Consider the following 23632-nt stretch of genomic DNA (forward strand, 5'->3'; position numbering starts at 1 on the left):
AAATAATTCACTGTATTGTTAAACCTCTGCAATATAGGTAAAGAACACTGGCTAGTGATAGTAGGTTACCTCCTGCAGAGTTCTACATTGCAATAGCAGTGTTTTTATAAAGAGTTCTGTGCCAGAGACACACTTCACATCAGATCTCAGAGTCCCTAGGCCAATTTCAGGAGTTAACATTCATGGTAAATATAGCTTTGGCACCAGTTTAGGAAAAAGTGCACCTGTACAGAATAATCTACTCCAGCATCTGCAAAGATCAATTCTTTGCCAAATTGTCATAAATAGTAAAAGTCCTTGGATAATACAGCCTCCTCCTGCGCCACCCTACCCTGCACTGCAGAATTTCACCATGGCCTGGATTTAAGGCAGTTAAGCAAGCATTGAAATTAGTTGGTGAAGTACTCGACATTAAATCTTTTCCAAGCATTTTTATGTGCATTTGAATAATGAAGAGGCTATTGATATCAAATGGTAGGAGAAAGGAAACATAAAATTTTAGCTCTGTAGAATGCCTCAGTTCCTTATATAGCCACTGTTACAAAAAAATGAGAGCCTTGCATATCTCAGCCACACATGACAATTATGTTTTAAATGTAATATAATTATGTTGTCTGTTTGGTAAGCATAATTTGGTAAGCGTAATTCGGAGCAAATATAATACACCTACATTTTAGCAGCATTGATGGTTTGTTGTCCAGAAAGAAAGCTTTGTAAACTTACTATTTGCAAGGTCATAGCTTTGAGCCCTGCTAAGGAACCTACTCGCATTGATAGTAACACCAGGCTTAGTGGTTTCATTTTTTAAATTTTCCTCCCTCTCCTCACTGTGTCCACTTGGGAAAATCTTTCCACAGTGCACCAGCTCTTGGATGTCTGCCAATATTACTCATTAGCGTGTTCAGCAATATCAAGTCTTTTGGTATTTGATCTTTCTCTGCTTCTGAACCAAACTACATTAAAGATTATTAACAAAGTGTGAGGAATTGTGAATATAAATATCCACCCTACCTCATGCATGTTACTAAAGAACAAACATCAATTTTAAAGCAATATAGTTGGGAGATGTTTGCTGTTCTGGATGGACTAATGACCACTATATGTTCCCATTCTTGACTGATTCAAAACAAGTAGAAGTACCTTAAATCCTCCAAGTCAGAGTTGATTCATTTTAATCTTTATATTGTTAGTAATATGGCTTTGGGACTGAATGGCATAGTGTAGTTAGGACAGAGATTTAAACTTCCAGAACCGGAGTTCAAGTCCAGTCCCAAATGAAATCATAAAGTTCCTTTTTCTATCAGCTCCATTTATCATATGTGTAATGAGATTTGGCAGTACTCAGCTCATTTTCTGTTCTAATAGACATAGGTCATTGCACAGAAATTGTTCCATATTGAATGTACAATGGCACTAAATCAGAAATCTCACTCAAAGAGCCTGCAGGGATGGTTATTGTGGAAAATGGAAAGATTGACACTGAAATATGGGTCATGTAGTGGAAATCATGTTGCTATTCTATAAAATTAATTCCTCAAGGCTTGGACAACCAGCTTCTCTCCCCATAGTGTTAATTGACTTGAATAATTTGATAGTTCCTTTCCCCTGACAAGGATTGTTGATCAGATTGACTTAAAAAAATTCAGTAGGGAAGAGATTTTGATTGATCTTTCGACATTCAGCTGAAGATGCCGGAGCAATGATTAAGACTGCCCTGATAGTTCAGATTTTGTAAAAAGTGACCTCTTCATCAAAATATTTTGGACCGTAACCTCCAATTAGTGTTGGAAAGTGCTGACCCACAGAAATTAGAAGAAATAAATACCTACCTACCTGGTCTTGAAAATTACGTTGACATTTGCCTTCACTGGAGCTGCTTGGGGCCTGCATCAAACGACTCCTCGCAGGCCCCAGTGAAGTGCAGCTTCAGCAGATTCAAGGAGGCCATGCCCCTTTTTTTACAGCACTTGCCATAAAGCAGGTCAGTTTAAAGGGCCAGGGAAATTGACAGGCCAGGGGAAGGTAAGTGTCAAAGGTAAGTGCATAGGATTTGGTGAGGAGGTGGGAGTGTCCGGGGTGGGTCGGCAGTCCGAGGGCTGGTGTTGGGTTGGGGTGGCGGGTGTCGGAGTTCGATTGTGGGGGTGGGGGTGGACGGGGGGGGGGGGGGGGGGGGGGTGCGTGGGGTTGGGGGGGGGGGGGGGTTGGTGCGTCTTGGAGGTCGGCTGGGGGCTGTCGTGAGTCTGAGGTCAGGTGTGTGGGTGTCGGAGTCTGTGGGGTGGGGGGGTCGGGTTGTCGGGTGTGTATGGGGAGACCCATGGGTTTAGTCTGGGTCTTTACAATAGTTATTCAGAAGCTAAGAGTTTTAATTCTTCTAACCTTTTCTGGGTAACTATTGCTATAACCCTGGCGGAACGAACCAAAATTTGCAATTTAAACCTCATTTCCAGTTGGTTCCCAGTGCAGCGCAATTGTCCAGAGGAAGTGTGCACTTCTGGGCAATTGCCGTGCAAACCCTTACCTGGGAACTTCCCAGAGGGATTCTCCAGTGCATCTTTGGGGTACTCCCTTAATCCGACACTGGGGGGGCATGGAAGTAATGGGCCAATGTGTTGGATAGTCTGCCTCCTCAAGTTCCTTTTGATACATCATCTGACTGGCTGGGTGACTCATTGAGAAAGTTATAAATTATGAAAACGATTGGCCAGAATTTTGACCTTGATGGGTGAGCAGGCAGAGCCGAATTCCGCCGCCGAAACTGGGCCTGCCACCATTTTATATGGGGGGGGGTGGGGGGGGGGTGGGAGGATTCCCCATCTGTAAAAGTGCACTCGTACGAAAGAGCGCACTGCTCCCTGAGATGAAGTGCTGTCTCAGGGAGAGCGCTGAATGTTTAAAAAACTTTAAAAATAGAGAAAAACCTTATTAACATATCCCCCTCGTGACATTGTCACACAAGATGGGACATGTTAATAAAAATGAGTGAAACTTTAATAAACTTTTTAAAAACTGAGATGAAACCTCATCCCGCCAGTGGGGCTTCTGGCCTGCCCGCCAACCTTAAGGTTGGACGAGCAGGTCTTTCAGTGAGCTTAATGATCCTGTCAATGGCCTCAATTGGCCATTGACAGGTCGGTGGGCGGACAGCTGATTTTGCTGTCCCCCCGCCTTCCTAAATGTTTAAATGGACCGGAATGACATCGGGGGTTCCTCCTGACCTCATCCCGAGTCATTTTCCCATCAGCGAGTGGGCCCTGCCTCCAAATCGTCGACAGGAAAATCCTGCCCTAAGTCCGGAAGGCTGTAAAGTGCCTAATCAGAAGATGAGGTGTTGTTCCTCCAGTTTGCGTTGGGCTTCACTAGAATATTGCAGCAGGCCAAGGACGGATATGTAGGCATGAGAGCAGGGTGGAGCGTTGAAATGGCAAGCGACAGGGAGGTCTGGGTCATGCTTGCGGACAGACTGAAAGTGTTCTGCAAAGCGGTCACCCAGTCTGCGTTTGGTCTTTCCAATGTAGAAGAGACTGCATGTGGATGTGTGATGGGTTTCTGAGTGTTTGAGTTGGGAGTGATGAAAAGAGTCACTTACCCAGGCAGAACAGAGGAGATTATTCATCCTTTTGTGGCACTGGGTGGTTGTCGTCCTCTGCAGAGCATTCACACTGATCACAGCTGCCACCGCCACCCAAGCTGGGCTGGTGATATTTCTACCCATCCTGCAGCCAGAGCGAAGGTAGAGCATATCCTGGCGGGCCTCCAGCAGTCGCTCGAGGGACCCATCATTGCAGCGAGGGGCTGCAGTCTTTTTGCCTTTGCTGGCCATGTCTCCCAAGCAGTGGTTGTGAGCGCTTTGCTGGTGGCTGTCTTTTAAAGATGGCGGCTGGCCTAATACAACAGCGGGGTGATGGTAAGCGGGTGAATGACAGCCCGCCCGCCATGTAAATGGCGTGTTTCGTGGCAGTGAATATATAATGAAGCGGGCTCGGGAAGATACAGCATGAAAACCCGCCATTTTCATCAGTGGGTAGCACTCCCATTTTACTCAGCCTCTACCGCACTTAGCACAATTCTGGGAAGATTCTGCCCCTTGTCACTCTCACTTGCTATTATAGGCTATCCTCTTTTAGTAAAATTAAAGCTGTACATATTTGGATGAAGGAAGAAAGATCTTGCATTTATATAGCACCTTTCACAGATACAGGATGCTCAAAAGTGATCTGTGCTGAAGTGTCGACATTGTTGTAATCTTTACACAGCATAGCTCAGCCCTTGTGTAATGTAAGATCTCTTGCTGAAATTATGAGAAGAAAACCTTGCACCCTGATTTCCTTATTATCAACAGGGATAATTTTTATGGTAAGGAAGTCTGATTGACTCTCTGAGCCATTAGCACATAGACAGCTGGCATTTTTCATTTTGGCAACCTTGTTCATTTTCTTTCTCACAGAACGCTAAGGTACACAGTGGTACAATGGGGAGACGATGGTGTAATGGTAATGTCACTGGATTAGTAATCTAGAGGCCCAGGCTAATGATCTGGGGACACGGGTTCAAATTCCACCATGATAGCTGGTGGAATTTAAATTCAGTTAATAGATCTGGAATATAAAGCTAGCCTCAGTAATGGTGACTATGACAACTGTCATCAATTATCATAAAGACACATCTGGTCCACTAATGGGTGGGATCGACCCAGATTTGCACTAAGCACGCTAGCGGGCGGGAAAAACAACGTTTTACCGGCCGGCAGCGTTGGCAGCTTCTCACACCACATTAAATATGCGTTCCTGGGAAACACGCCATTTTGGTGGCGGGCAGGCTCTCATTCGCCCGCAACACCATCACCTCACCACTTCATCACGCTGGGCGCCATATTTAAAGTTCAACTACATGGACACCTCTCAGTGCTTCCAGCTCAGGACTGCTGCATGGAAGACATGGTCCCAAAAGGCAAAAAGACCACTGCTCCCAGGTTCAATGATGTGTCCCTCGAGTGCATTTTGGACGCAGTGGAGGACTGTTGTGATAGCCTTTACCCCTAATCTGACCGCAAGATGGGCAGCAACATCATCAATCTGGCTTGGGAAATGGTGGCAGCTGTGGTCAGTGACAATGCCTTGCAAAAGAGGATAGCCACCCAGTGCCACAAGAGGATGAATGATTCCTTCGTTCCGCCAGGAGTAGGTCACTCTTCTCATCACTCTTGACACTCTCATTCACAAACCCATCACACATCCACAGGGATCTCACTCACTGCCAGTGCAAGGGGCATCACCATTCACTCTCTCATAGACACCTTCATTGTCCTCATCCCATCCATGGGACCACTCACCACTTACACATGCCGTGCATACTTACCATCTGGCCTGGCAGGTGCCCTGCTTACACTCTCTCCATCTCTATTCATGTAGGACAAGCTGGCAGACAACAAGAGGGAGCAGTTGCAGACCAGTGAAGAAGTGCCTGAAATCAAGGACCTCACAAACTTTGAAAACAGAGCCACCCAGCTGACCAATGAGAATCTGTACCATCCCTGTGCTGACAGTGAGATCGGTGGTGCTCTATCAAGTGAGGATCCAACAGTGTAACATCCATCAGACAACCATGCTGTGGGTCATGTGTCCTGATTCATAGGCCACTGCCATGCACTAATTATCTCTCCTTACTTTCGCAGGCACATCTGGGAAACAGCCGAGGGAGTCCATGCCCCAGGGCCTCCAATCAAGCCCTGAAGAAATATCTGAAGAGGAATCTCGAGGCACAGCCCTTGAAGACCCATCACAGCGCTCACCCGCACCCTCCACCAGTGCAAAGACACACACCTCATTGGGACCTAGCTTTAGAAAGCCTCAGGATCACAATCTGATGAGCACATCGCACTTTCTGATCCACAGAAGGTGGAAACAGGGACTTCCCAGTTCCTTGGCACTCAGTGGACTGGTGGAGGCCAGAAATTTGCTGAGTACAAGTCAGATGACAAGCCTCTAGACTTGGTCATGTCACAGTTGCTGGATCTGCAAAGGCAAGCTAGGGAACATCAGGAAGAGATGTCCGCTGCGCTCCTCAGATTGCAAGGCACAATGCAGGGGTTTGTCCATCTTCAGGCTGAGGTGATAGTGCATTGTCATGCTGGCACTGAGGTCAACACTGGTAAGAAGGCCATGGAGACCTTGGTCCAGGATGTCGCTCCTGCACTGCTGCGCGGGCTCAACTCCATCACTGACGCCATAGTTGGCCTCCAACAGTGTGTACGTGAGAGGGGTGCAGGAAAGCTCAATCACACACCAGCTTCCCCTTCTCCTCAAGGAGTCAGCCAGAGGCCCTTGGGCATCCATTGGGAGGAGGAGCAGCAGGTGCACATCCCCGGGCCATCCACCCAGGTGACCCCAGGTGTCCGACACATCCGCACCCCCTCCTCCTGTGACCCCAACAGCTACAGCTCCACAGGTCAAGGTGGTGCCTCTGCCACACAGCAGGACCCCAAAAGCAGGCCCGGGCCCTCCAGGTCTCAGCCCTCCAGAGGACACCCGCCAAGGTCATCACAGACATTGTAATCGGTAGCAATCAGCAGGTTGCCTCCACCTCTGCTGTGGATGTCCGAGGAGCACCTAGACATAGCGGCAGGGTTAGGAAAGTTCAGGAGATGTAACTCTTTTAGAGGTTGCACAGCCTGGACATGGGTGTTAATCACTTGTACATAATGTTCACTATTGTAAATAAACTCCCAAGAATGTCTCGCTGCCTACGGCTCCTTGTTATGAGGAGCAGTGTTCATGTCACTCAGATGTGAAACCTTTCTGCACAAGATAAAGGCAGGTGTCTCTGTCCAGGGCTTCTTCTCTGTTCTTTGTGCAGCCTTCAGACCAAAGTGATGGTCCGGCCTCACACTCACTAGACACATTAGTGATGCCTGCACCTCAACGGTGCTTGTCATTGCTGCCAAGGGGGCAGGCGTCCTAGAGTTCCTTCATTCTCTCTGTGCACTCTCAGCACCTTTAAGGTGGGGCTGGCTCCCATCTCTTCAGCATCTGTGACCAGTGATGCTGTGCTCCTGATGGGGTCAGGTGCTGAAGGCAGACAAAGGATCAAATGTTTTTAAAGTTTCATGGCTGCGTCTCTATGATATGACCCTGATCACAGAGAGCAAGCGAGCTGCCCTCAGCCAGACAGGAGTCAGACATTCTCAGAGGCAATGTGTAGATCTGTGGAGTGTCCTAACTGCATGTCATCATTATCCTCCTGCAATAAGTGACTGTTAAGGCCTCCACTGCATCTCCATGACTGAAGCATTATCACAGAGAGTGTGCACTGCCATAAGCCAGACTGGAGTCAAATGTTCACAGATGCAATGTGAGGACCTATGGTGCCTCCTCACTGCATGTCATCATCATCCTCCACAAATCTAGCAGCTATGAGGGCTTCCTGAGCATGACTGACTTGTCTGGGCAGTGCGAGGCCCTCATTGCTGTCATCGTTACCTTCAAGGACCTCCTCACTCTCATCCCATTGACATCCCCCTCATTGGAAGAGATGTCCAGCTCCTGCATCCCCTCTTCAGCCAGCTTGTCTCCCTGGTACAGCATCAGGTTGTAAAGGGTGCAACAGGCGACAAAGATGCGTTACACCCTCTGTGGACTATATTTCAGGGCTCCAGCAGACTGGTCCAGGCACTGGAACCTCATTTTCAGCATCCTGATGGTTTGGTCCACTAGGGTGCGAGCTGCAGCATGAGCCTTGTTATAGCGTCGCTGTGCTGCAGTCTGAGGCGCCGCACAGGTGTCATCAGCCACATCCTCTGCGGATAGCCATTGTCCCCGAGGAACCATCCGTGCAGCCTCTGCCGACCCAGGAAGACATCAGGAATCTGTGACCGACTGAGAATGTAGGAGTCGTGGACAGTTCCTGGAAACCATGCACAGACTTGCAGGGTGCGTTTGTGGTGGTTGCACACCGGCTGCACATTCAGTGAATGACCTTGTGGTTGAAATAGTTGACCGCATGTTGCAATGGAGACCTGAGCACCACGTGACTGCAGTCGATCGCACCCTGCACCCGTATGAAACCCGTGATCTGGCCAATTGCCCTTGCATCCTGGCTCTCCTGGTCCCGGGTAAAATGCACAAAGTTGTGTGCCCTCACAAAGATGGCATCCATGACCTCATGGATGCATTTGTGGGTGGAGGCTTGCAATATCCCACACCTGTGGAGCCTTGAAAGGAGCCACTAGTGTAAAAATTGAGTCACTTACATTGTCACTGGCAGTGGATGCCTTCTATGTCCCCACGACGCCAAATTCTCCAGTAGCTGGCAGATGTGACCAACCAGTTCCCTAGTCATGCACAGTCCTTGGTAACAGCAACTGTCGGCCATCTGCAGGAATGAAAGGCAGAGTCTATAGCTAGCTAGCTAGGCGCCAGCTAGCAACAGCTTGCTATGGCTCTTCGGTGGTGTGTGTGGGAGACCCAGCTTAGTTTACCATGAGAGGGCAGTGCTGAGATGGGTTCTGGACCCGCAGCATGTGTGACACTGACACCCAGAGTATAGAACCGGCGGGGGGGAGAAACTCAAGAATCTGTACTTAGGCATAGGGCTGGAACTGGGAAACATGTCAAAGTCAGGATGCTGACATGCTGGGAGGGGAGCTTCCAGGTGACGGGGCACCAATCCATCTGCTGCCCTTTGCATTCCATGTGCTTGTGCCTCCTTGCTTTGCAGGGTTACTCCTTGTGCTGCCAAATGTGATGAAGGCAGCATGTGGGCAAGGAGGGGCGGGCGTCAGCCCTGGCTTCTTTGTGTGAGTGTGCGGCAGCTGCGGGGTGACAAAGCACTGGAGCCCTGCAATGTCCCACTCTGGCTGGGTTGGCAGGGATACGATGGGAATCCAGGGCGGACTTATCAATGATCTTCTCTCCTTTTCAGGAGAAGACTGCACAGAATGCCACCGAGCAGATGCAGACTGGTGGAGGCCAGGCCCAGTTGGCCATCTTGACTCCTTTTGAACAGCAGGCCATGGATCTGGAGAGGCGCCATGGAACTGGAGAGGCGCCATGGAACTGGAGAGGCGCCATGCTCCCAGGTCCACCGGTGGCAGTGAGGCTGGGGTGTCACAGGGAGGTATGTTTGCCAAGCACTGAAGTCACCATGTGTGTCCCAGTAGTCATGGCAGTGCTGAATGCTCAGTGATTGAAGCTTGCAACATGGGTTAACCATTGATTATGGAAGGATGAGCGCAAACTAATCCAGGGACAGGGATGCACATTGACATTGTCACCATTTAACTAATCAAATGTTCTTTTTCTTCCTTTCAGCATCACCGGAGCAGGGCCGGGAGGAGGAGGCAGAGGGGCCACCTCTCACATCTGAGGGCTGAACATATCGACTCATCAATGTCAAAGCATCTCCGCAGGCAGGCACCAGCACAGATACTAGCACCTCGCTGGGAATTGGATCATCGGCTAGTGTCCCATGGGCACAGCGGTGAGGGCACTTCACACTCGCTTGAGGTGCAGACGGAGACAGAGTGTGCCCAGGGCACCGGCAATCAGAGGACTGTTGGGGACCAGGTACTTGCTTGGTCGGTGGCTGATGATGTGCCTCTGGAGTCATCTGTGAGGCAGCAAACACTGGAAGTGCAGCAGGGTATGCAGGGCATCTGGCGGAGATACATGAGGCTATGTGTGGCATGGTGCCCGTGCTGGAGGAGTCCACACGGAGTGTCACCAATGCAATGTGCCTCATGGCTGAGCGCCATGTTTCCTCCTTGGAGAGAATGGCAACTCTTGTGGAGAGGCTCCTCTAGGTGAACAATCAGGGTCTCCTGGGGATGCGCTTGAACCTGCAAGCCCACACAGTAGCATTGACCTCAGCTGGTTAGTGCGAGCATTGGAGATGGTCTGGGCACCAAGTATCCCAGCTTGGTGCCGATCCATTTATGGTGAGCAGGGAAGTCTGAAGCGACTTCACGTCGGCACAGCAGTTGCCTGTCGTCTCTGCGGGCTCCTCTCAGGGCGCTCCAGATGAGGGCAGCAGCTCCTCCGCCCCTCTGCCAGTGACCATGGCACCCAGTTAGGATGCGGCGACAGGGGAGATACCAGCTGTGGAGCTGGCAGCTCCCTCCCAGGCGGGGGCATCAACGGGCCAGAGAACGGCCGCCAAGGTCATCGAGGCTAACGGGGCAGCACACTGAGCAGGCTGTCTCAGATGCCAGTGCCAGTGAGGGGACAGCACCAGGACATGGCATGCGTAAGCATAAACTTAAGGCACATTAGGCACACCACGGGCTTCTCACTGGTGCTTTTATGTTGCCCCACTATTAGTTCATTAAGACTTGGTGTGATTTGCAACACTTTTTTTGGTTTCTGAAGTTCATTTTGTTATATCATTAAATTTTGATATGTAAGCATGGCTCAGAGTGATTCCTTACTTCTGCAGGTGAATGGTTACCCATGATGTTAAGCGTGATTTGTTTGACATTGAGCTTTATTGACAAGGGCCTTAGTTAATGTTCCTATCCAGGCAGATTTAGCACGCAGGTATCGAGTATCGAGCCTGCAACCCTGGCATGTGTTGGAGGTCCCTCTGTGGTGGGCTAGCTGATGGTTCTTTGGATTAAAGCCTCCCAGGTGTCCCTGTCTCCCTAGAATATGCCTGGGTCAGTGTCTACCCCCTCAGCATTCTCCTGTGTGTGCTTATACTTGGACTCGCCACTGGACTCATCATGTGCAGCCAGAGGAACTGCATCTACATCTTCTTCATCCACTGCATCGCCCCTTTGCAGTGCCAGATTGTGGAGAGCATAGCATGCAGCCAATATCAGCAACACACGATCTGGGGGCCACTGGAGTGTGCCCCCTAAGCGGTCTAGGCATCGGAAGCGCATCTTGAGAAGACCAATGGTTCTCTCCACCACAGCCCTTGTGGTGCCGTGGCTCCTATTGTACCGCTGCTCAGCTTCTGTTCTTGGATGACGGAGAGACGTCATGAGCTACTTTTTGAGGGGATAGCCCTTGTCACCCAGCAGCATCCATCCAGCCGGGCTGGAGCACTGAAGAGCCTCAGCAGCTGGGAGTAAGCGTCGTGGAAGCTGCCTGGGTACTTTGCAGATTCTGCAGCTTATGATTACACACTGTCTGCATGTCCAAGGCCTCTCAGGGCACTCTGGATGAGGGCAGCAGCTCCTCCGCCCCTCTGCCAGTGACCATGGCATCCAATTACGATGCGGTGACTGGGGAGATGCCGGCTGTGGAGCTGGCCACCCCACATAGGCGCGGGCAGCAACGGGCCAGAGAACGGCTAGGTGTTCACCTTGGACTTGCTGTTGGCCCTGCACCCCTTGCTCCTGCGTCTCTCCTCCTAAAGATGGCTCCCCTGGAGGCTGAATGTAGACCCCTGGCCTCCTCCCCCCTTCTGGCCCTCCCTTCCTCCCTTCCTGTTGACGAAGGCACCAGGCTCACCCACTGGCGCCTTGGTAGCTACATGTGTGCAGTCTATAGCACCCTGGACGTGTGGGAAGCCAGCAATCACTGCGAAGCCTCTGGCTCGCTCTGTCTGGCTGACCTCATCCCAGTGGTAGTGGATGAATGTCAATGCACACCTGAACAGAGCATCTGTCACCTGCTTGACACAAGTGTGGACAGCTGACTAGGAGACTCTGCAAAGATCACTCACCAGCTCTGGAAAGCGATGGAGGCATAGAAGTTGAGGGCAGCTGTGACCTTCAGCACCACTGGCATGGGGTGCCCACCCACACATTTGGCGCAGATCTCAGAGCCTAACATCTGACAAATGGAGGTGACTGTCTCCCTTGAGAGACGGAGCCTCCTTCGACACTGCACCTCAGACATATTGGGGTAGCTGCTTCGCCACCTGTATACCTGGCAGCAGGTTAGTGGCGTCTTCTGTGGCCCCTTCCACCTTGGACTTGCTGTTGGCCCTGCACCCCTTGTGCCTGTGCCTCTCCGCGTCCGCCCACCTATGTATCGCGATGGTGCGCGGTGACGTCGGGACGCTTCCCTGACATCACCACGTGTCATTTTACACCGTGTTATTTTGTGCACACTGACAAGAAAATTCTGGCCTATGTTTTTATTGTGTACTAATTTTCTTTTAAAGCTTAGACATCAGTTAATATTAAATTCTGTTAAAATAAGGAATTTTACCTTACCTGTTAATAATTCTTTTTTAGTGGCTCCCCTGGAAGCTGAATGTGGACTCCTGGCCTCCTCCCCTTTCTGGCCCTTCCTTCCTCCTCAGAGGAGGTGCCTCCTGTAGAGAGCACAACTCCCATTCCTAGGCTAAGGGAAGGCTTCCTGAAACCTGCAGGCCCCAAAAATGATCTTTACTGTAGAGTCCTGACCTGAAGGCTGTTACTCCTGTTCAAGCAGCTGGTGTGAGTTTTGAAGTACTCCTGCTCACACAGGCAAGTGGCAGTAACTTTCACAATTAAATACCTAACAGATACCACTCAAGACCCCACTCACCCCTCTTATCCCACCCGTGGATGAGGTTTATTCACACGTCTTCTACTCACCTGCCCATTGCGCCCATATGATGTCCTGAAGATTGCAGACAATTGCTGTCTCAAGAGCCTTAAGTACCTGAATAATTAATGGTGGGCGCGTATCCGAGAACATCGTGCGCCCGCCCACCCACGTATCGCGATGGCGCACGATGATGTCGGGTCGCTCGCCCGACATCACCGCGTGTCATTTTATGCCATGTTATTTTGTGCACGCCGACGAGAAAATTCTGGCCTATGTTTTTATTGTGTACTAATTTTCTTTTAAAATTTAGACATCAGTTGATATTAAATTCTGTTAAAATAAGGAATTTTACCTTACCTGTTAATAATTCTTTTTTCCTCTTTTTTGAAAAGCCAATTATCCCAAAAAGTCCAACTGGCAGTGTTGCCACTCCAACCGGTACTCTATGTACACCTACAAAGCGAGACAGTTCTGCACTTCAGGATCTCTTCATCCCCCCTCCTCCATCAGAACCATACACTCCCAGGTAACCATTTGCTCTCATTAATATATTTTATGTTACAAATAGAAAGAAATCTTATAATAAATGTTCCTGTATATCACTTTTGATGAAATGCCTGATATGATGCATCAATAATTCATCTGATGCAGTTCAATTTTATTTATAGCTAATATCTTGACACAGTGTGCTCCTGTTAAATCAAGAACTGATTTTTTATAGCTTTTTTTATATCTTTGAAATCAGAAAGCTAGGCAATATGCTGCAGTACAAAATAATTTATCGAACTGATATGTATTTAAAGTATATGAATCTAGGAAAATTCAATGAATTAAAATGTAACCAGTGGACTAAAGTGTAATCAATATATCAATGCAATGTGAAGTATAGGCCCCTATATTTGTAAAGGTTGGAGTGTAAAATACATTTTTGTTTTTGTACACCAAAAATAACCTTGATCTGACTGAAAATTTTCTAAATTCAGATGGCTAATGACTTCTCATTAAAATCTATTCATTCTTAGTGTTGTCAACATTATATTGTTCCTATTTTATTTGCTTGATTACAACAAACAACATGAAAATCAAAGCTAAGATTCAAATTAGGACACCATGAGTACGACAGTGCAATGGTAGAAGCCCAAATAACAAACAAAACTGGTGACAAAGCTGAAAGTTTGCATTCAGCGTTTCATCTTTATGGCATTTTGTGAACTCGCTTAACACTGCCAGGTCTAGTCTTGCACCACACAGTTCTCAAGAAAGCTCCATCTACTCTAATGTTTGGATGTCACATCAACCAGTTTGTGGCCTCCTTGCAGTAGGTTTGTCAATTTATTGCAGTGCTAAGCATTATTTTGTGCAGTGGATATGTGCCCACTTGGAACTGGGTTGAGATTATCCAAAGCCATTACACAGATGACCAAACAGGCAGAAGTAATTTGCATTTCAGCAGTTTGGAATAGATTTGAATCCATGTGTCAAATGTGAAAGGTCAGCTTTCAATCCATCGTACCACACTCTACCCAATATTCAGCATTTTACATTTCTTAATGTTATGGTGTTTGTTTAAAAAAATCATTACTTATGCAAATCTTCAAATGCTCATCAAAAAACAGAAAATGCTGGAACTACTCATCGGGTCTGGCAGCATCTGAGGCAGCATCTCTCTCCAATCCAGCATCTTCTGTTTTCATTTCAGATTTCCAGCATCCGCAATACTTTGCTTTTGCTTCAACTGCCCATGTTGGATTGGAGAAACACTGTAATAGAATAAATTCCTATATAATAAAAGAGGTTGGAACCATTTTGAAGCTTTAACCAAAAAATATATGCATTTAACAGGAGTTCACACCTAAGTGTTGGGAATTAACTGTAGTAATTATGGTGAAAACTATGCATGATTTTAGGAAAAATTTAGCTCTTCTTCCATATACAGTGGTACCAAAAAAAACAGTTGCTAATTTCCATTGAAGTTATATATTACCAATGCACTTTAAAAAGCTACTGGTAAAAATATAAGTATGACAAAAAGTACAAAATTGTCAGAAGATTGCCTTTAACCAGGATATAGTTAGAATCAGATTTGCTCTTTAAAAATCCACACAGCTACAATTTTGGACAGATGTTTACTTTAAAACCAATACTTGGTCATTTTGTTTTGAGGAGCCTCCTGCAGCCATTTCATCATGGAACTGTTCATCTATGTTATGTCAAACGAGTAGCAGTGTACCTTTTATATTCTGTTGCACTTTAAATTTGAAAATATTGGTTAGAATTTACAGACTGGATTGACCATTTCTCAGTATATCCTTGGCAGCGTGATTCTTAAAAGGTATATTGCTTTGGATACATGTCTTGTTGCAGAAGGAATTTTGACTACTTAAGATACAAGTATGTTGATGTTCTTGTGCAGTGTATTTCTAAACTGTGCTGCCAAACTTTGGAGCTGCCTCCACTATATTTCAAAGAGGACATCCAACTTTGATCATACAAAGCTATTATTTCTTCCATCTGTCTGTAAAGTTCATAACAAATGGATTCAGGTTTCCCAGTGTAATTTAGTAAATGCTAACTCTATTTAAATATTACTTTTCTTCAGTGTTGACCTGTGCCCCACTGCCATGTTGTAGTGCCAGACACCTTGTATCATAGTGTGAACATTGTTCAGGTGAATCCTTGGACCCTTGGTTGTTTTGTTGTTTTTAGAGATTTCTCTCAGCTGTTTTCACAGTTTTCCTGCCTATATGAAAGGAAATGTATGACGAAACTCCATTTACCGGGTAATGCCTGGTGTCAGGTGAAAGTGGGCAAAAGCATGAAATTCAAAGCTGACAACAAGTGGCGATGACATTATTGAGCATCCGAATTGAACTGAAGCCCTATACAGCTAATAAATGCTAAAGGCGTTGCTTTTGTACAGAGTGCAGTTGTTATTTAATTTCACAAAAATAACTCGCATAGTGTGCGTATTTTTTTTTTAATGTTCCAGATGTTACGTGAGTTATGTTTGTGGGTACTTTATATGTATGAATTTTTTTGCAGAAGGCTGGGAAGTTCCAGTATCTCTAGAATTAACAGGTAAGTCCCTGTGAGATGTGTCTGTTCAACAATTGTGAACCAGTGCATTATTTAATCTCAGAACAGAAAGATATAATGTTTGCAGCAAAAATTCACACATTGAAGCATAGGGTGAAATTTTATAGCCCCTTTGCAGCAGGGGCAAGGCCGTAAAACGTGGCGAGCTGTTCAAAAGTCCATTGACTACGGCAGGACCGGAAAATCCCACTGGCAGGAGGGGCCGTAAAAATTCCGCCCATAGTCTTGTGTTTCATTGTGCATTAGAAGAGATATAGACAGTGTGTAAGTTTGATTAGGTTGAAGGATATGTTCATGCATGGAGATGGCCTGGATTTTATTGTTACAAAATGAATAAAGAGTGGAGGTTAAGATGAATTTCAAAGGCAGAGATGTCACCTTTGCTGTATTAAATATGGAGACCCTGAATTTTTCAATAATATTTGGGTGTCCAAAATTTCTTGAAGAGACTGCAAGAACATTTGGACAAACCGAGTTTCACTGAAAAACTTGGAGTCTTTGTGTTAAATACAGCAAATTGATGTTTTTGTAAAGGTGACAGGTGAACTTATATTGCAGTAATACTGTAATGAAATTTTTTATTCTAGGCAAATTCTAATGAAAACTTAATACAAATTTTAATATAAAATATAGTTTCCTCCACTCTTGATGCTGCTGATTTCATATTTTGAATTTTTGAAAACCTGAAACATTGCACAACTATAATTAGGTTTTAACAAGAGAACGTCCATAAAATGTGTGAACATTTGCTTTTCTCCGTATAGGCCTCTTCCACATGTCATGAGTTCCATTCTGTTTCAGCACTCGAAACAGGAGAAACCATGTTTCTGCTCCCAAAGAATTTGTCTTGGACACTTCCTAGGTTATTTTTATGATATTAAATATGACTTTCCATGCACTATATGTAAACCTGTTTCAGTAACACACCTACTCAATCTTGTTTATTTCAGCGTAGCAGTTCATGCAGTCAAAGAACATGTCATCTCATTTGATAGTTATTATCTTGCAACTTAAAATGAACAGCCTCTTTCAAAGAAAAATTTACCTAAGTGTCTGCTCGGCTCAGATGGTAGCACTTTGATCTCTCAGTCGGAAAGTTGTAAGCTCAACCCTCACTCCAGTACTTGAGAACATAATCTAAGACAATGACCAGAATTTTACCTTTGGCGTGCTGCCTCGCGATATTTCATTCGGCAGGCACGCGCCGGAGTCAGCTGCACGTCCACTGATAATTGAAAGGCCATTAACGAACTAATTAACTTCAAATTTAAGCTGCCCGTCCAACCTAACGGATGGTGGGCAGGCAAAAAGGTCAAGTAGCCTTTCCATTTTTTAGGAAACCGCATCCTAAAGCTAATGCAAATTAAATAAAAATTTTATTTTGAAAATAAAAACATGTCCCATCTCATGTGACACAATCACATGAGGGGACATGTTTCATTAAATTGTGAATGTCATTATTTATTTTTTTTAAAAGCACTTCAATCTCCCTGAGGCAGCTCCATGCCTCAGGGAGAATGAAGTGCTCTTTCGAACGCATGCGCAAACTGTGCTCTAGACCCGACTCTCCCTCCTCCCCTTGCCCGCACAGATAGCCAGCACTACTGCTCATGATACATGCAGAGCTGGCCTTAATTTACCCGCCTGCATGAAATCATGGTGCAGAGATGATCGCGGGCTCCCACCGAGCCCGCCAAGGGAAAAATTCAGGCCAATATTTCAATGCAAAACTTTTTCATTGTCCAAGTGAATGCCTTTGAGCAAGAAAGTAAATTGAACTCTTTGTTCAGCTGTAAGTTTAAAGAATCCTACCTTAGCCAATAACAGCAAAACAAAACAGATCAATTTGTCTTTCATCTCATTTGCTATTCTGGTGAAGAATGATAATAAGGATAGCTACAGAGTGAGGTTATCAAATACTCCATGTAACATCATGATAGCTTTGTTGTCAGGGCTATAGCAATGTAATATATGGAAAACAACAGGTTATCATTGAAGCACACAACTGATTCAATGCTGATAAACAAGACTGAGTAGATGTGGCAATAGAATAGGTTTATGCATAGTGTATAGAAAATGATGCCTGATATCATTTAAAAAAAATAGAATAGTCCAAATACATAATTTTTTTTTCTTGTGGATTCAATCTAGTGAAGAAAATTCAGAGTTTCTCCTGGTCACACCAGAGATAGCCAAGTAAAGTCTATAATATCTATCTAACCTTGCAGCCTGCGTTATTCAATGATGACCTATTGTTTTCCAAAGATGGCATTGCTGTAGCCCCATAATATTTGATAGAATATTTGATCATCTCATTGTGTAACTATGGGCGGAATTGTCCGGTCTTGTTGATGGTGGGTGTCATGACTAGCATGAGCGGGCAATATGGCGAGAAGGCCAAAATCAGTTTTACACCGTCGTAAAAACAATTTGCGATTGTCCACTCCACCTGTCAATGGTGGGCCATGTTTCCCACCACTGCATGTCGGGAACCTAATTCAAAACCTTAGCATCTTATTATAAGCCCTGCTTACTGGAATCAACCCCCCACATTGGACACCTCAACCTGGACATCTCAACATGATTGCATGCTGTGTTTCACAACTGTATATAAGTGACATACACCTAGCAAGCTGCACTTTGCTCAGGACTTTCAGGTTTGTTTGTCTACCTAGCTTCAGGCAGCCCTTGCAATCATCGGTACCAGGCTTCGCAGGCAGCACTACATCTCTTTTAGGGACGCTCATGGGCAGGTCTCTATCTACCAGACCAGCCATAAGGTGGGGGTGGCATTCAACAGTTGCAGTGCCAGGGCTAGGGAAGGGAAAGAAGTGGCCTCAAGCAAGGGAAGAGGCTGCAGGTTGAAGGCTGTACTTGAGAAAGGGGCTATTCCAGGGTGTGTGTGTGGGGGCACATGTGACCTGTGCAAGTGGCCTCAAGATGGTGCGGACTGAGGAGGCAATCTCCAGAGGAGATGAGGCCAGATGGAGATGTGAGGGTGTGTGTGAGAGTGAGTGGTGATATCCCTTGAGCTGGCAGTGAGTGAGATACCAGTGAACGTGTGATGGCCTTGTGAGTCTGTGAGTTTGAGTGATGAGATGATTGCCTTACCCTGGCGACATGGATGAGATCATTCATCCTCATTCTGAATAGATGGCCAACCTCTTCTGTGCAGCATTGGCACTGATCACCACTGCCACCGCCTCCCAAGCCAGAGTGGTGAGATTGCTGGACCACCCGTGGCCGGAGTGGGGGTGGATGACATCATGGCAGGCCTTCAAAAGGCATTCCAGTGATAGGCCACTGAACACTTATTGGCTTTCACGGGGGCAATCCTGGCTGCAAGCATTGAAAACTGTGATTGGCTATAGTTTAGATACGGCACCCGGAGTGAGGAAACGGTGAGGTAACAGCTTAATGCTTCAGCGGTCGCCCCACCAGTGAGACAGCGCGTTTCCTGTGGCTACATAATTAATGTTGCGGGAAGCGGACGATACGGCACAAAAACCTGCCTTTGCGGCTGGCAGGTAAAACATCCTTTTTCATGCCTGCTACCGTACCTGGTGCAAATCTGGGACTATTCGGACCTATGGTTGGTGCAGGATAACATGCATTTATGAAAGGGAGATTGTGCTTGACAAATCAGTTGGAGTTGTAATTACAGGGTAGATAAGGGGGATTCAGGGGATATACTATATTTTGCTTTTCAAAAAGCAGTCAATAAGGTGCCACTCAAGAGGTCATTACATAAAATAAATACGGGATTGGACAAAATATATTAGCATGACTTGAGGATTGGTCAACAGACACAAAACAGAGAGTCGGAAAAAATGGGTCATTCTTGGGTTGGCAGGCTGTAATTAGCCTGGTACCACAAGGATCAGTGCTTGGGTCTCCGCTATTTGCAATCTCTGTGGATGACTTAGATGAGGGGATTGAGTATCCAAAGTCTTTGTGTTTTTCAGCAAGCCTCATCCATGGGTGGGATGAGGTTCCCTGAAGCTTTCATAAAATAAATAAATTTTCCTAACTTCACAAACATGACCCAGTTCATGTGGCACTGTCACATGAGGGGACATGTTTAAATAAATTTTTACTTTATTCATTAAAAAGTCTTGTAACGCATTCAATCTCCCTGAGACAGCTCCGTGCCTCAGGGAGGTTGCTGCACTCCTTCGCATGCATGCACAAAAGAACGCAGGCCCCGACTCTCCCTCCTTCCCCACCTGTACAGGTAGCGCTGAGCACTACTGGCCACACATTATGCTTTTAAAATGGCAGCACGCAGCCGATCGCAGGGGGTGATCGGCTCCAGGCCAGCTCCTGCCCAACCCGCCCACCTGAGGAAAAATTCTCCCCCAAGTTTGCAGACAATGCAAAATTAAGCTGTGAGGAAGATGCAAAGAGGCTGCAAAAGGGTAAAGACAGTTAAGTAAGTGGGCAAGAATATAGCAGATGGACTACAATGTGGTGAAGTGTGAAATTATCCACTTTGGTAGAAAAAATAGAAACATAAAATATTTTATCAATGGTGAACACTGGGAAATGTTGGTATTCAGAGGGCTTTGGGTGTCCTAGTACATGAATCACAGGAAGTTAATGTGCAGGTACAGCAGATAGTACGTTAGCCTTTATTACAAAGGGATTGGAATGTAAGACTAGTCTCAGTGCAATTATATAGGGCATTGGTGTGGCTACGCCTGGAAAACTGTTTAAAGTTCTGGTTTTCTTACCAAAGGAAGTGGGAGTGCAACAACGGTTCATCAGGCTAATTCCTGGGATGAGGGGATTGACCTATATGGAGAGGCTGAGCAGACTAGACCTATATTCCATAGAAACTGGAGTGCGAGAAGTGATCTCATTAAAATGCATGATATTCTTAGAGGGCTTGGCAAGGTAAAGGCTGAGAGATTATTTCCACTGGCTGGGAAGTCTAGAAATAGGGATCACAGTCTTGAAATAAAGGGTCAACTGTTCAGTATTGTGAAGAGGAGACATTTCTTCACTCAAAGAGTTGTGAATCTTTGGAATTCTCTACCACAGAGAGCTACGATGTTCAGTCACTGAATATTTTCACAATGGAGATTAATGGGTTTTTGGATACCTAGGGAATTAAGAGATAGGGGGATAGCGCAATAAGATGAAGTTGAGATAAAAGATCAACCATGGTCTTATTGAACATGATTGCACAATCGCTAATGGTTGTACAATGTTCAGCACCATCCTGACTCCCCAGATACTGAAGCAGTCCATGCCCAAACGTAGCAAGACCTGGACAATATCCAAGCTTAGGCTGACAAGTGGCAAGTAACATTCATGCCACACAAGTGCCAGACAATGACCATCTTCAACTAGAGAGAATCTAACCATCGCCTTTCGAAATTGAATGGCATTACCATTGTTGAATCCCACACCATCAACATCCTGGGGGTTAATGTTGACCAGAAACTGAGTTGGACTAGCCATATAAATACTGTGGCTACAAGAGCTGGTCAGAAGCTATAAATCCGGTAACTCACCTCCTGACTCAAAGCTTGTCCACCGTCTACAGGGCATAAGTCAGGAGTGTGATGGAATACTCTCCACTTGCCTGGATGAGTGCAACTCCAGCACTCAAGATGCTCGACACTATCCAGGACAAAGCAGCCCAGTTGACTGGCACCCCATCCACAAATATCCACTCCCTCTACCACCAAGGCACAGTGGCAGTAGTGTGTACCATCTACAAGATGCATTGCAGGTACTCATCAGGGCTCCTTAGACAGCACATCCCAAACCCACAATTGCTACCATCTAGAAGGACAAGGACACCATCCTGACTTGGAAATATATCGCCGTTCCTTCACTGTCACTGGGTCAAAATCCTGGAACTCCCTCCCTGACAAATATTGTCCAGGTCTTGCTACATTTGGGCATGGACTGCTTTAGTATCTGGGGAGTCAGGATGGTGCTGAACATTGTACAACCATTTGCGATTGTGCAATCATGTTCAATAAGACCATGGTTGATCTTTTATCTCAACTCCACCTTATTGCGCTATCCCCCTATCTCTTAATTTCCTAGGTATCCAAAAATCCATTAATCTCTCTTGTAAATATACCCATGTGGGTGTACCTACACCACATGGACTGCAACGGTTCAAGAGGGTAGCACACCACATCCTTCTCAAGGGCAATCAGGGATGGACTAGTCAACAGCGCCCAGATCCCATGAATGAATTTTTTAAAACAGCAGTCTTGAAGGGCTGAATAGCCTACTCTGGCTGCTATTTCTTATGTTCTATCCTTATAGTTTTCAGTACTGTTCTTGACCAAACTTTTAGCCAGTTCTTCCTTAAATTAGCCCAACATTGCCTGCTTTTGCTGGGTGGTATCATAACACATCCACTACTCTGATGGAGGTGAAAATATTCCAGCCTCTAACTTCACTTAAGGGTTGGTTTTGCTTTTGTGCTCAGACATTCTGAGTTCAAGGCTAAGGTGCTCGAATGGCTTGCTTACATATTTCAAGAATAGGGTGATTAACTAGATTTCCTGCTCACATTATCACTGCCCTTCAATATTTTACAGGCGTAAATCACATGCCTTGTCAGTTTTTTCTCTACTGAAAGCAAAGTAGGTACAAAGTAATGCAATAACACATTGGGCCTTCACTTTTAGCACCTGGATCTCAATCAGCCTTGATTGTCTATTGATAATGAAAGAAAACATTTTGTTTCTAGTGGAGATGAATCCACAGACTGAATCTCCTTCCAATTCAGCAGTTTTGACTTCGAATTGAAATCTCACTAAGATCAACAAACTGTTGTAGAAGAATAGTAGGAAGTACCTTTCTGAGGCTGAGCTAATTAGCAGCTTGCCACTTGTTGTGCTAACTTTACTTATGAATGCGTGATGCTGACAATGGATGACAAAAGCTAAAAAAAATGTTCCAATCCCTGACCCTAGCTTAACCTTATTGAGCGCAGTGCCTCAATAAAGTAAGGGTAGAAACCATACGGTTGCTTGATGGTACAGAACTTGAATATACTAAAAAGAGAAAAGATTTTCATCTTGCACTCATCAGGACAAACACAAGAATGCCAAATTTCAAACAATCACGACAGTTTATACTATAGGGGAAAAGGGTGCTGATTGATTGGCAGAGGCGTTGCCATGGAGAAAGCAACAGGGAACTATAGACTCCCCAAGCTTCCTGGTAATTCAAAAAGATGCAATTCTTGAACATATTCCTACAGTATCCAACAGTAATAACCAATTTAAGATAATCAGTGGAGCTCATAACTTGGCTCATTTAGGCTTGCTAGAAGCAACATTCTTTTATACGCATGGACCCCTTCCCTTCAAACAAAAGGATGCTATATACAATATAGTGAATTTAATCTTATGTTATGTTAATGCAAATTCTTAAAGGGACAGATCAATAGATTCTGCCTTGGGGAGTGCTAATTCTGGGTTAACTTGATTGTATGTGGAAAAACCTTGGGAAAACAAAGCTCACTTTTCTCTCTAGAAAAGTGGTTACCATGCAACCTGTCATTTAAGACTGCCTATTTTACAAAGAAAAAGTGGTCTCTCAAGATAGAGGCAGAAAAATTTGTTTGCATAGTGTCACTTCTAACGGTGCTTTGTAGACCACACCAATTCCCGGGGGTGGACAGGTTTTTGGAGAGTGAAAACAACAAAAGTGTTCATTTCTTTCAAATACAAATTAGGTGTGAAATGTTTCCTTGATTACCTTCTTGCTGCAAGCTGGCTTCACCAGTTTTTTAAACCATTTTCCTCTGAATAATACCCTCTAGAAAGCTGAACATGGAAACACTTCAATGCCCCTTCTAAGTCTGTGAATAGTAGATCAACATTTGAAGCTTACTGCTTTTAATGCTATCTGAACCAGTCAGTGGAATTGTCAATTAGCATTTTATAGAACTTGGCAAAAAAAAACTTGTTACCTGCTGCTGGGAGGGATTAACTTTATGCCATTACATAGCTCCGAGATCTCAACTCTCATTCCAGTCCAATAGAGAGACCCACATTTTGAAAGGACCAAGAAACAGT

General features: G+C 45.6%; 1 protein-coding gene across 4 annotated transcripts in view; it reads left to right on the forward strand.

The window, feature by feature from the left end:
- cnksr2a (connector enhancer of kinase suppressor of Ras 2a) overlaps nucleotides 1–23632 on the forward strand; it is a 580037-nt gene that overhangs the window by 373973 nt on the left and 182432 nt on the right. For all 4 annotated transcript variants that reach the window (XM_041211522.1, XM_041211523.1, XM_041211524.1 and 1 more), the window contains one exon: nucleotides 12872–13005. In XM_041211522.1, the coding sequence (XP_041067456.1) occupies nucleotides 12872–13005 (134 nt within the window). The remainder of the gene's footprint in view (nucleotides 1–12871; nucleotides 13006–23632) is intronic.

Source organism: Carcharodon carcharias, chromosome 18 (genome assembly GCF_017639515.1).
Source record: "Carcharodon carcharias isolate sCarCar2 chromosome 18, sCarCar2.pri, whole genome shotgun sequence".
In the NCBI taxonomy this organism is placed as follows: domain Eukaryota; kingdom Metazoa; phylum Chordata; class Chondrichthyes; order Lamniformes; family Lamnidae; genus Carcharodon; species Carcharodon carcharias.